The sequence below is a fragment of the Plasmodium gonderi genome (genome assembly GCF_002157705.1).
Source record: "Plasmodium gonderi DNA, contig: Chr07, whole genome shotgun sequence".
In the NCBI taxonomy this organism is placed as follows: domain Eukaryota; phylum Apicomplexa; class Aconoidasida; order Haemosporida; family Plasmodiidae; genus Plasmodium; species Plasmodium gonderi.
Window position 1 is genome coordinate 141,552 of NW_021628932.1, and position 14,339 is coordinate 155,890.

Here is a 14,339-nt window from a genome sequence, read left to right on the forward strand (position 1 = left end):
TACACATGCATATAACCATACTTATCTTTGTTCCTCCAACAAATGAAGGGAATGGTAATATGCGCCTATATTTTCATCAGTGACATCCTCAAAAACAATCCTTACAAATTTGTACAAACCAAAGGGAGACAAATATTCATTATTTACAGATAAGCAATTTCCAATACAAGATATTGGGCTGAGACAAGATTTACACACTCCCACCTTGTGAGAGTTAATAAAAAAGGTCTGTTCATTTATTCTGCATCTGGTTGTTAATAAAATTTCCTTATTTTGTTCCCCCTGGAAAGTATAACCTGAGGTGTTGAATTTTTGGTAGTACATCCTTTGGTTTGTTGGGCACAGAATAATATTATCTGAATCAATGTTTCTATTTGTTGTAGATTTGTTTTGGTCATTTCCAAAGTAATACATTCTCAAATAACTAGCTTTTTCCTCATTTGAAACTTCGTCTAATACCTCCTTCTGTAAAAAATTTTCACTCGAATTTGTTAAAACTCCTAGAGATAAATCTGAACCTTTAATAGCAATGTGCGAACTCCCATTTTCTCCCCCCACCAAACAATGATAAGAATATTTATTCACATATGACAAATTAACAAAGGCAAAAATTGTCCAATATTGAGGTAATACTATGATAACATTCAAGTGTATATTCAAATTGTTAATTTGATAATTTCTTTTATTAAAAAAATATAACTTTCTATTTTCCATAGATGTAACAGATAAAGTAAAATCGTAATTTTCCCTTTCTCGATATGGATAAATATGTACATTACAACATTCTGTAATTTCAAAATGGACATATTGTTCCTTTTCTAAATCAGTGGAAGGAGAAGATTTATCACTCAGAGTAACAATGCTATTATTATTTTCGGATACACCGGTAAACAAATTTGCAAAAAGGAAATATAAATATGAGGAACTGTAAAAGCTGTTCAAATTGCTATGAGTAGGACATGAATATTCATACATAATTTCATTCACTGATAAAGGTTTTGTTACCATTTTAAAGAAAGAAATATATGGAAATGGATTTATAAATAAACTACTATTCCCTATATATTTTATATTATCAAAAGAACAAAATTTATGATATCCCTTGAAGAAGCCATTTATAAAATAAAATTGACCCCTTAAAGTACCAACAACGGTTAGATAGTACCAACCTCTTTTCATGCTTTTGATACTACATCCAGAAGAATGATAAAAGGTTATCCCATTTTTCTTTTCCCCTTTGTAATTCTCAATACATCCTATAACCATATGGTTACTGAATATGCAAATATGTGCATCTTTTTCTCCACTAACTAATGCAGAAAAGGAAATATTTTTTTCTATTGGAAGAAATATCCACAAACATAAGGTATAACCAAATGGTTTTGCTAATTCGTTATATATAGATAATGACGGATTTAAAATTAAGTTATAAAATTTTGACAAATCACATGCATATGTAAGTAAGTCAGAAAATATATCTATTCCATATATTTTCGGTACATCCTTTTTTCTCTTCACTTTTTTGAAGTATACATTGTACCCATATTCTTCTCTATTATCTATGCGGATTATTTTTTCATGTCTCTTGTACAGTTCTTTATTATCCTCCTTATTCTCTTCGTTTCTTCCTTCCAATTTTTTCATTTCCTCTTGTAACTCTTTATTTCTGTATGGCCAGCCACGTATTCCCCCTTTGTCTACCCAAGGAACATTTTGCCTCTTGTGCAAATTATTATCTGCAAACTTGGAGACAACAAAGCGCAATTGATATACACTCACCTTGTAATTGGAGTCATTGATAACAGGAAGAACCCTTGTATTTTCCTTTTGTGACTGAGAAAAATACATGAAAAATACCCAATTTTGCATGCATTTATCTCTAATATCTATACCTTCTATTATATCATCTTTTATTTCCATACATAGGTTGTCACCAACTATTTCTCTCCCTTTAAGATTTTTTATAATTCTGTATCTTCTTTTTATTTCTTCTTTATTTAGAAATTCGAATATTTTAAAAGAGGAACATAATCCTATGTTATTATTTCCAAAACATGAGTTTCCAAATATGCTCATTTCAAATTGATTGTCTAAATTTAATATTTCATTAGAAATACTATTTATATATTTTCCATTTATATAATAAATTAGTCCATTAGTACATTTCGTTAGATGTAATAAATTCCATTGATCCTGTTTCACTATAGTGTGAATTTTATTCCATTTTCTACTTTTCTTGCATTTTATATAAACACTACAACTGTCATTTTTTGCTGGCACTTTTTCTCCCTTTACATTTCCATTCTTCTCATCAGTGTTAGTGTTCATTTTTTTAAAATAACTACTTAACTTTCTTTTATCACTTATATGTATTTCTACATCTTCAATATTTCCACCCTTTCTCACAATAACAAATAGCGAATTTCCTTTTATGTCACAAAAGAGAAAGTTTTTCTCATTTCCATTTGTTTTTCCATTCCTTGAATTAACAAACAACCACAGTTCTATAGTGCATTCCTTTGGTATGATAATTGGCGGATTCACTATTACTAATGAGTTTTTATCACGAAAATTCATTCCCTTTAAATCTCCTGTAATTCCTACATAGTTCTCATAACAGTTATGGGTAAATATTTCCAATTGGGAACCTCTCACACGATCATAATTCATAAAACTGTGCATGTTTTTATTCAGTATTTCCAAACCATCTTCTGTTAATAAATAATCATCTTCATTTTTTCTCAAGTTTGTATTGTATCCTCTTTCAACCTCAGAGTTTGTTTTTCTCTTCTCTTTTTCATTATTACACACACTTGAAAACGTTTGTCCCTTGCTCACGAATTCACCCTTAACCGAAATGACTCCACCGTAGCTGTCTATCTGGAAATAAGTTATTTTTTCTTCATAATTTTTCAAAACGTGTATATTAAAATATTCATCCCCCATGTTTTCACATGAGATTATGAAATTTCTTTTTTTCCTTTTTTCTTCTTCTATCACTTTAAATTCATTTTCATCAAGAAATTTCAAACAACATTTTTCTATACTAACAGGTAAAGCATTAGTAAAAATTTTGAAAAATTCCTCACTTTTTTTTTTTCTTTTTTTTTTCTCTTCTTCTCTTTCCTTTTTTTTTCTTTTCTCTTTCTCTTCTAATTTGTTACCATGCGCTTCTGAAAATTTTGTTAATTCATTTATATTCAAATAATCACCTTCTTGAGTTAAATTAATTAAATATTTTTTCATGTCACAACTTAGGTATTCAAATTGTCCATAAAAATCTATTTCTATAACCCTTTTGCTTAAATAATCTTCTATGTTGAAAGTTATTCCAGTCATATTATTACCATCTTCATATTTGATTTTCCCTTCTAAACAATTCACATTCATATTCCCTTCAAATACAGCACAATTTTCCAAATGTTTATAGTACCTTTTCATATACAAATTCACACTTTTGTGACAACCCCATAGGTTTAGTATCCCATTCTGTAAGTATTTTTCGCACTCTTGTGTATAGTATATGTTCAAATACATCTCACTCACATCGGCTAATAAGCAATGTATGTAAATTCTACAAAGTTCTCTTGCGTATACACGTGTAAGGTCATATTCAAATGGGAACCCTCCTTTCGTCTCCCTGTATCTTCTTCCTGTGAAACGTACAAATAGATCAAAGTCATAGTTATATACTTTTTTCCTATGGTGCATGCGACATGCATAAAAAAAAAGAACACTAAATTGTACCTATGTCGAATGGTACCCACATTTCGGACATACTAAATTTTTAACACGTAGCCATATCATACATATATATATATATATATATATATATATATATATATATACATATATATGTGTCTGTTTAATAGGGCCAGTTGTTACCTCTTCCCCCATTGGTGAACCAGGTTTGAGGTATGTTATTCTGGGAACGGTTTATTAACGAAACAGGTAGCTCCTCCTGAAGGTTCTCCATTTTCCTAATTTTATCAGACATGTCACATTTGTCGTAATTATTGCAATCATCATTTTGATCCATTTTTTCAAACTTCTCTTTCAAATGTGTTTGTTGTTTCGATGCATCCACACTGATATGAGTACTTCTCCCATTTATACATCTCCCAGAATGGTAGTCTTTCCTTATCACTTCTAATTTCATAGAGTGATTGCCCACCCCTGTGTCGATTACATTAATATTGTTTTCCTGCTCTTCATATTCATATTCATACATACTATTAATAAAGGATGTACAAATGGGATCTGTACCCCAAGCTATTGTTTCATTGGTGAGGCAGTAATTTCCCACATTGTAAAATGGAAGACTTCCAAAATAGCGTATATTTCTGAAATAATAATAATCGATTAGATATTTCATATATCTACATTTAGATAGCACATTTGAAACATGAAACAAAATAGTTGAAATATTATAATTGATATCTTGCAAATTACCAAAACTTAAAATTCCGAGTCCCCATGCAAATATGATAGACATTTCATCATGGTTCTTTCCGCTTCTGCCTAGACTTCCGTTTGTAGTTGCATGCTTTTTTTTTCTTTTCTGTTTTCTTTCCAAAATGGATAAAAACTGATTTGTGTATTTAAGAAAATTTTTCAAAATGGTTTCCACATTTTTCATTCCAGCGAAATGATTTTTCTTTAATATTTTTAAACATGTGTCCATGTCCAAACTTGGGAATTCTTTGTCTAACGTTAAATTTATTAACATACATATACATTTTTCAGGTTCATCCGATAAATCCAATATATTTTGCAAAAATAAAATCCATTTTTTTGATATTTTTAACAATTTGTATCTTTTGATAAATTTTTTTTTTTCTTCAACTTTATCATAACTGCCAACTTCTAACTTTAGATCTATTTCCTCAAAATGAATCTTAAAACTTGTACTGTTTTTTAATATATTATTTATTAATTTTATACTCCTTTTTTCATTTTTCGAAACATATTGTTCTTCTATTTTATTGTTTCTTACATTGAAAATTTTCACATTTCTACCATTTCTTTCTTCTATTTTGGTTCCTCTTCCCATTCTTCTTCTGAATATATTAACCCCTTTCATTTTTTCTATTCTTTTTTTAATAAAGCTACCTGTGAACCATTTCTTATTTTCCTTCTTCATATAACTTTCTCTTCCAAATATTATGAACAACATGGAAATTGTAGCATAAATCAAACCATTACAAGTGACACAAATGATTGTTAAAATGTCAAGTAAATTTCTTGTGTGTACATAGGATAAAAATGTGTAGTAGGACAACAAAATGGTTAAATATATGAACATAGAAAAATAATAAAAGAATTTATCAATTGGGGCGGATTTTCTCATCCATTTGTAGACCCAACTTACAATTTTATGAGTACCCAATAGGGGAATGCAATGAATTTGCTTATGTGTCCCCTTAATCTGGACAACATAATATTTTTTATTCTTGCTCTCAGAATGTTTTCCATCGAATTTTGGATCTTCATTCTTTTCTACATTTCGACTTTTACATTTATCCATATTTAATCCTTCTTCTTTTTTTCTTTTTTCTTCTTCCTCTTCCTCACACGAAACATATGGCATCACTTCCCTAGTGTGCGAATTATCAGGTGGTACATTAGACATTTCTTCATTTTGAGTACCTAAGTTTGCATTTTTTAATTCCTCCTTTTCTACTTCACGAATTCTGTTATTATGCAACTCCATGATGTTGATTTTGTTTTCTTTTTTTTCCCTTTCCTCTTCATCTTCATAAACATGAAGTGATTTCACGCCATTGTTCATATGCTGCTTGTTGGTATATCCGTTTGGTTGCACTTCAACTGTGTAATCATTATATTCGTACACACACAAAAACATGATTAAAATATAAAGGAAAAACAAAAGGACAATGATAACAAACTGAAACGTGTGAATATTATTGTTGTATATACCATTCTTGTAATAAAAATCTAGAGATATATTTATATTGTTAAAAAAACGTTTATAAAATAAAATAAGAAAGAGTAGTAGAAAAAAATCATCTGATGGACTAAGAGTACTCACTTTTAATTTTATTACCCACAAGGCATCTAAAATGGGAACATATTCCTTTACATATTTCTTCAAAGGAAATAAAAAATAATGAAAAAAATTAACAAACGTGTTATATATTACTATTATCCATATTTTTATAAAATATTTACTTTTCATTTTTGTACATTCTAAAGAATCATCTATAATTAAAAAATTACCTCTTCTAAATTCATCATAATTACAAAAATAAAAAAAAATACATAGCCTCATTATTTCGAAATATAGATATTCATGGTATAAAATAAAAAATTCCATAAAATATTTCCAATTCTCTTTTGCTTTAAGTTTATTATTTCTTGCCAAAGATGATGTTGTGTTTTCCCCCTCTTCTATGCTCTCAAACTGTGAACCATGCACATGAACAGCTGAGGTTTTTTTCCAACTCCCATTACTAGAATTGTCATTTACTTTATGTCCGTCTTTTTCTGAAATGAGAAAGGTGCACAGCGAAAGTTGTCCACGGGTATGTCTATATTTGTGTGTCTATATTTATGTGCGCGTGTGCACATGTACGTGCATACACGTGAATATTTCCCGTTTCTGGGGACATCAAAACTTTTAATCTCTTTAGGATCAAAAATATTTATTAAAAAATGTCAAACGGGAGTCATTTTTCGATTAGGAAAATGAGTGTGGGAAAACATTCCTCTATATTTTATGGTCTCTGTGCTGAATCTATTATTATTGTTTTTTTTTTTTTTTTTTTTTTTTTCTCACATGGATAGAAGAAACATTTATTTTTCCCCTTTTCTCACTTTTTATCTCCTTTTTTTCATTTCTTACTTCTTAAAAGAACAAGGACAACCGTTCCTAAAATGGAAAATACCAAAAGCAAAAGTGGTAATACTAACAAAAAGTTAATCTTCTTCTGAATTCGTTCGCTATTTGTGCCACTCTGAAATGAAAAGGAAATTTTCTTTTCATATACACACGAGTTGTTCAATGAGTCAAGCACCTTTCTTGGAACTTTTATATTTCCGTTTGAGAATGCAATTTGATCAGCATACTTTATTTCATCATACTATATAATGCTGTTATATTATTTTATATAATTTTATGCCATTTTGTATTATTTTATTTTATGTTCTTTTTTTTTTTTTTTTTTTTTTTTTTTTTTTTTTTTTTCATTTTCCACATTAGCATGTATCGCTTTACCATGAATAGACAGTCAAAAATTTCGTTCAATGGAATTCCAATTGTAAAGAAATGTAAGACGTGTAAAAGGAAATTACTATAATTGGAATTCACATACCTGTAAGAGAAAAGAGTGTGCAGAAATTGAAAAGTGAAAAAATGCAAAACAGATGCAAAAATGTAATAGCATTTTCCAAAGTAGAACATACATTTATGCAGAGGTAATCTGGCACTGTCCCACAAACCAAATGATTCGAATTGACTCTACGAGAGATCATGTTCCTACCTGAGGAGAGACATAAACTGCATATATTTGATAAAAATTCTTATTATTCTTATCTCTCTTTCATTGTTTATACAATTGACTATTAAAATGTTAATAAAAAGGGCAAGTGCAACGAAGTATAACACTATTACATAAGTTGCAAAACTACAAAATACACAAGGACTTTTTGCTGGGGTTATGAAGTCTTGTCTGAAATTTTCTGCACACTGAAGTTATAAAATAATCCCATTGGATGTATATATGTATAAGGAATAATTAAGAATAATTATTGGTAATATTAATATGAACATCTTAAATATATAAGACTCATGCAATTTGGTAGAACTGGTCACTTTTTTTTCTTTTTTTTTTTTTTCATATCACTTTTGTGACATTTTTTCATTCTTCTATTTTATTTTATTTTTTTTTTTTTTTCTTACAATTTTACACTGTATTAGTTTATTCCCTTCTAAGCAACTTCTTCTACCTTTGTCATTCAAGCAAACACCTTTTTTAAAACATAAAATTTGAAAATTATACACTTCATTTGTTCGTACTTTATTGCACAATTCTGCGTATTCTTTTCCCCTTTCTTTCATACACATATTTTTATATGACCAAACATTTTCATCATCATCATCATCACAGGATTCGAGACTATTACATTTTGTGCACCTACCGACAATAGTGTCTAACTTGAATCCTTACAAAATAATAATAATAAAAAAAAAAAAATTATTTACATTTGTGAGTACCACAACGCAGTATACATATTTTTCATTTTTTTAATTGCATCATATCGAAATTATTCACTTCTTGATTGGTTTATTCTTTAATTTTTTTTTTTCTTTTTTTTTTTTTTTTTTGTTTATTAACCCTTATTACAGACACAGTCAAGAGATACTTTTGACCCCGTGCTTTTTGTGGCTGTGCAAGTAGAAGGTAAACATATATAGATGAGTTTATGTAAATAGGAACATTGTGGAATATAAATAAACTTTAATTGTGTCTTTTCATTTTATTTCATTCATTATTATTATTATATTTTTTTTCCTTCTTTTTATTACTAGATCCATCTGGACAATTTCTACATACAATAGACCCTAGCTTGTTGCTGAAGGTGCCAAGAGGACACGGTAAACATATTTTGTTATCTCTAGAAATGTTGTAAAAACCCTTTTTGCATTTCTCGCATTTGTAATTCTACAACGTAAAGATCAAATGGTGAGTGAGAAGATATTTGTTTAAATAGGAAGTAAAGCAGATATATATGAAGATGCTTGAAGTGTTGTTTGCACATATAAAAATATATATATATGAACATTATTTTTTTTGTCTGTTTTTTTTTTTTTTTACATGTGTTAGCATTTCTCCAGCTTTGCACTATGAAAAAAAAAAAAAAATTGTAAAAATGTAAAAATAAAACAGTGTTAAGACCGTGTTACAGTACATGAACCGTAATGCAAATATTTACGCAATTTTAAATGAAACGCAAAAATATCTACAACTATACTATACCTTAACACTCAGCTGCCTTATTTTCTTCTCCCCACCTAACTTGTTGATAAGCTCATATATTTCTGTATCCCATCTTATAAATGCAAGGTTCATTAATATGACAAATTTTATTCCCATTCTGTGGGCTTTGTTCATTCTTTTTTTAAAATGAGGTTTTGCTTAAATATACATGTATATACATGTGTAATTAGACAAGCATTTTTGACAACCGTACGTTGAAGTATTTAAAAAATTTCAGCGTTATTCATTCTCTATTTCTATTTGCACAAAAGGAGGTTGTTACTCCAAGGAAAGAATAAAATAGGAACAGGTTGATCACATGCTCTTGCGTAATTTATAGTTCACAATATATGCTTTAACCACTTCGCACATTTTGCACATTTTATACAATTTGCACAATTTGCGAGATTGCTTTGTAGTACTTTCGTGGGCCACCTCTTCTGTTGTCACATAATTAACGATGGTGATGTATTTAACAAATAAAAGCAAATAATTTGTTCTATTTTATAAGCAATAATTTTATAAAAAAAAAAAAAAAAAAAAAAAAAAGCACTGCAAGGAAATGGTAAAACATACATGTACTATGCAGTCTTCCAATCTTGCAATATATTAAAATAGAGATACATGGGAAGAAATTAAAAAAAAAATCTTAAAATAAGTGATAAAATGGGCAATGAAATGGGCTGTAAAGCGACCAATGAAATAAACAACACAATAGAAATAACGATGAGACATTTTCTTTCTTAAATAAGTGCTCAATTTGGGCACTTTAAAGAGCACTCTTCCCCTTATACATATACGCATTGTAACTAATCCGCGCACTTCCAGTTAATTCTTCTTTTTTTCATGAAAATGTGCTTACATTTGATAAGACTCGGTGAAAAAACAAATTCACCAAAACAAAAAAAAAAAAAAAAAAGGAAAAAGAGAGAAGAAGAAAGAACGGAAAAAAAAGCAACAGATTGTGAAAACACTAAAGGCAAAGTGACGTAAGGAGAAATGACAATAAAAAATGAAAACTGCTTTCTAACAAAATTACGCGAAAAAAAAAAAAAAAAAATGAACGTAAATATACAACATAAGCATGCATATATAACACACACACCAATGAGATATCAATTAATAACAGTATCAATTGTATGTACTTGGCTTGTATATTACATATTCGTTTAATTTTAAAATCGTTTTATTTCTTTTGGTATCTAATTTGTGTGTGTAAGGGAGGGGAGGAATCCTTCTCTTCTTCGTTCTTATTTATTTGTATTGTTGCGTTACCATGTAAATATTTTATTATCACAGCACATGTACTCACATGTGTGCATATTCAACATATGTTTCCAAAGCTTCACATGAGTGGAAATGCATTCATAATGTAGCAGCTTAAAAAAAAAGGGGTCCTATTTCTTCATTTGTCTTGTATAATGTTTCCAAATAAAAAAGTCACTTATCCGGGTAATACAAAGGGTAATTGGATGGTAAACTGTCAAAATATTCTGGTGGTAATTTGTATGAAATTTTTTTACCTTCATAAGATCTAGTCAAACCCACTATTGGCATATATTTGTAGCAAATTTGTAAATTAATGTTATTATTTCTTAATCCATTATTATAATCTTTAAGTGAATATTTTGTAATAAAATTTTTATAATTTTTTTTTGCCTTGTTTTTATTAGTTATTATATAATCTTGTATAATAACTTCATTTTTTATTTTTTGTGGTGTTTCATAAGTTACTAAAACGTATAAAAATAATTGTTTCAAATTCCAGTTAAATGCTTTTCTCATATCATATGATAAATCTAGCGATAAAACAGCTTCGTCACCTTTTATATATCTGTTATACACTAGTCTACGCACACTTCTTACTTTTATATTAGTTATCATTTCTTTCTCATCAAATAAATAAAATGAAGTTCCATAATTGAAAAGACATAAAGTCAAAAAACACAAAGCCATAGAATAAAATATAACGTTTATCCTATTCAATACATTGTCCATCTTTTCTTCTTTTTTATAAGGAATATTGAGATGTTTAAACAAGTGGGACTAGTTTTTCGTTTGGTTTCAAGCGTTTGGGAATTAAAAGGGTCGTTTACACTGCTCTATGTTTACGCATGAAGGGACGATTGGTTGGGGTTATATATATATATATATATATATATATATGATTATGATACCTCTGCTTGATTCAGTTTAGTCGGGGTCTTGTATCTTGGATTTGTCAAGTTTCTTAACAAATGCTATGGAGAAACAATAAAGTTGAAACTTCAAATTAAAATACTATACAAAGGCTTGTACACATGCATAAAAATCACAATGGACTAGGTTAATGCAAACAGGAAATGGCTTCTGGGGATATATAATTATAAAAAGAAAAAAAAAAAAAAAAAACAAGCAATAAAAATCAAGAAAAAATAGAATGTCACAGAAATACGTACAAAAATTATTTTCATAATTTTTATAATAAAAATATTTCATCTGCGTAAATTTCGACACAGGCATGGATATGTAGTGTGACAGTCATGCTGTTTTTTTAAATACCTACACTATTCTATGGGCATACCATTACGTGTTCATGTTCTCGCATATGTATATGCTTGTGTATGCATATGTTTATGTATTGACACGCTTATGTATTGACACGTTTATGTATTGATACCTTTATGTATTCATATGTTTATGAATGAGTGTGTTTGTGTATAGGGCTTGTTTTCTCAGCTATACATATGTGTAACTCTGTATACATGCATAATAATTACTTACATCATATAAGGGCGACCTAGAGAGGGAAAGTACACTTATCTTTTTATTTCCAGAATCCCATACGCAACATTTTCGCAAAATTTGCAGACTTCACCTCATATTATAACGCATAATAATATCTGTCATTTAATCTAGTAAAATAAATGTTTAAAGTTTCGAATATAAAAAAAAAAAAAAAAAAAAAAAAAAAAACACGACATGACAAGAGAAAATTGGATTACTCCTTCCATGCAAATGCAATTATAAAAGTTTCCTGAAGCCTAGTGTATGCCCTTATAATCTTAGCTTAAGTATTTAGATGAGTCACAATTTCTTTCCCTCCCCCTCATACACTTATGAACATTAAAATTATGAGAACCAATAACACAGTCATATGCACCTCTCTTTTTATGTGAACTATGTACCCGCTTGTTTCCTTTCTCCACTGGGTGCAATTTTTGCATATATATATATTCAATATGCACATGTGCATAAATGTACTCATAAACATATATATATACATGAATATTTTCATTGTGGTTCTCATCCGAACTGTGTACCTTCAAATCCATTTACAGGTTCAAATTGCTTAACAGCAAAAATTGTACATACTGCATATGGCCAAACAAGTAAATATGCATACTACTCAGATGAAAGTTCAGCAAGCAGGAAGGGAAGCATAAAATGTATGCACATATATGTATGTGTATTTACATATTTATGTATACATACTGAACTTCTGTGGAATGATACTTTTAAAAAAAAATTAAGGGATCTTTAGCTTAAGTCCTGTACCTCCTTTGAAATGTATTTTAATTAGAACTTTTTTTTTTTTTTTTTTTTTTTTGCCTTCCTTTTACCCCTTTCCCAAACTTTAAAAGCAAAAGTTGCATCCAGGACAACATTATTTCTTAAAATAAGAAGATTCAATTTTGTCGACAAATAAATGAAATGAATATAATAGAAGATTAAATGAATTAATGGACAATTTTTTTTTTTTTTTTTTTAATTTCCTTAAAATCCTGAAGAATTAATTATATATACATTTACATACATTGTCTTATGAACTTCATTGAATATCCACTTTACATGTATTAATCCCTTTTTCATCATATCCCCTCTTGTATATCATCTCTACCCAAATGGAAGACATTAAAGATGCGAAATATGACTTAGGGTTAGATATGACTGTTGAGGATCAAAAAAAAATTGGAAAATTCACCAACTTACATTTTAAACAATCTGTTTATGAACAAAAGATAAAATTAATGAAAGAAAACATTTCAAACATTGACGCATCAATAGACGAAGTTTCATTGGTGTTTGATCCTCAGGATGTTATGTTGAGCATAGGTATGTATCTGTCTCCAGGTTTACACATGCATATGTATATGTATCCACATATACAAGTACAAGTTTATCCCTGTTGTGATAATGAAACATATTCCATGCAGCATCATTCTGCATTGCGTCTCCTTTTTAATATCAGCCATAATTTTTTCTTATATCTCATTTACCAAATTATCACCACACATACACATACACACATATGTCCACTCTATTTATCCTTTTCCAGGTGACTGTTTCTTTAACGTGGACACCGAATACATGGAAGAAAGTCTTGAACAAGTAAAAAATGAGGAGAAAAAGAATTTGAAGAAATTGGAATCTGATTATAAAAATATGTTAAATGAAAAACAAAAACTGAAAACAGAGTTATATGCAAAATTTGGGAATAGGATTGATCTCAACTGAAAGAATAAGACACCTTTGCTTTGAAAAAAAAAAAAAAAAAAACACACAATATCCATAACACAATGTAATTACTACCTTCATAAAATTTGTTAATATTTATTTTATTTCCCTCCTTTCTATATTTGTGTAAATAAAAACACAAAGTAGAACAGATGGCCGAACTGCATACTGAGAATTTTTCTTGGTAGGGAACCGGGCTTATGTGCCATATATGTATGTACACATGTCTGAAGGTGTACAAAAGTGAAAATTCCAAAAAACAAATGGAATTATGTTCCTGCGATTAGGTATATATTATTATGGTTCATTTGGTAAAACAACTCATTTTACCGTATACAGTTGCATAATCATGCGTAACGGAGAAGTTTGTTTTTTGTTTTTTCTTTTATTGAATTTTTTTTTTTTTTTTTTTTCTTTTGACACTTCGTCCATTTGGTTAATTTGGTAAATTTCGTAAAATGACCTTTTTTCGTTGGAAATAAAAAACAAAAAGTTCACCCTGAAACTGTGCAATTATAATCCAACATCTAGTTGAAGATTAAATTGCGTATATCAATGTCTAAATAAGGAGTTTCCTCATATATGCATGAATGAATAGTTCACACAGTAAACCATGGGTATGTGTATGCACATGTGCAGATATTTCGAGCGATCTTTCTTTGTATGTTATAAAAACCTTCCCTATTTGCTATCTAGATGAATCATCAATTTGGCATACTTTTTTTTTTTTTTTTTTTATTCAGTGTCATCCTTACCAAGCTAAGGGGAAATGGTAATTTCATTTGGTTTTAAATATGTATACATGTGTTATACGTATGTACATATATGTGCATGTAACTTACA

General features: G+C 28.9%; 3 protein-coding genes across 3 annotated transcripts; 1 reads left to right on the forward strand and 2 right to left on the reverse strand.

The window, feature by feature from the left end:
- Window positions 1–21: 21 nt before the first annotated feature.
- Window positions 22–9,116, reverse strand: PGO_070220 (hypothetical protein, conserved; the record flags this gene model as incomplete). The annotated part of the gene is made up of 10 exons (XM_028686895.1): window positions 22–3,653; window positions 3,886–6,411; window positions 6,866–6,947; window positions 7,238–7,334; window positions 7,503–7,708; window positions 7,922–8,184; window positions 8,358–8,408; window positions 8,549–8,684; window positions 8,838–8,864; window positions 9,000–9,116. 10 exons carry the CDS (start codon window positions 9,114–9,116, stop codon window positions 22–24), a joined length of 7,137 nt encoding a protein of 2,378 aa, XP_028542696.1.
- A 1,323-nt stretch (window positions 9,117–10,439) lies between these two features.
- On the reverse strand, window positions 10,440–10,997 carry PGO_070230 (signal peptidase complex subunit 3; the record flags this gene model as incomplete). Its single annotated transcript, XM_028686896.1, has 1 exon — window positions 10,440–10,997. The coding sequence occupies one exon, from the start codon at window positions 10,995–10,997 to the stop codon at window positions 10,440–10,442; it is 558 nt and encodes a 185-aa protein (XP_028542697.1).
- A 1,886-nt stretch (window positions 10,998–12,883) lies between these two features.
- Window positions 12,884–13,496, forward strand: PGO_070240 (prefoldin subunit; the record flags this gene model as incomplete). Its single annotated transcript, XM_028686897.1, has 2 exons — window positions 12,884–13,094; window positions 13,318–13,496. The coding sequence occupies 2 exons, from the start codon at window positions 12,884–12,886 to the stop codon at window positions 13,494–13,496; spliced, it is 390 nt and encodes a 129-aa protein (XP_028542698.1).
- Between the last annotated feature and the right edge of the window lie 843 nt (window positions 13,497–14,339).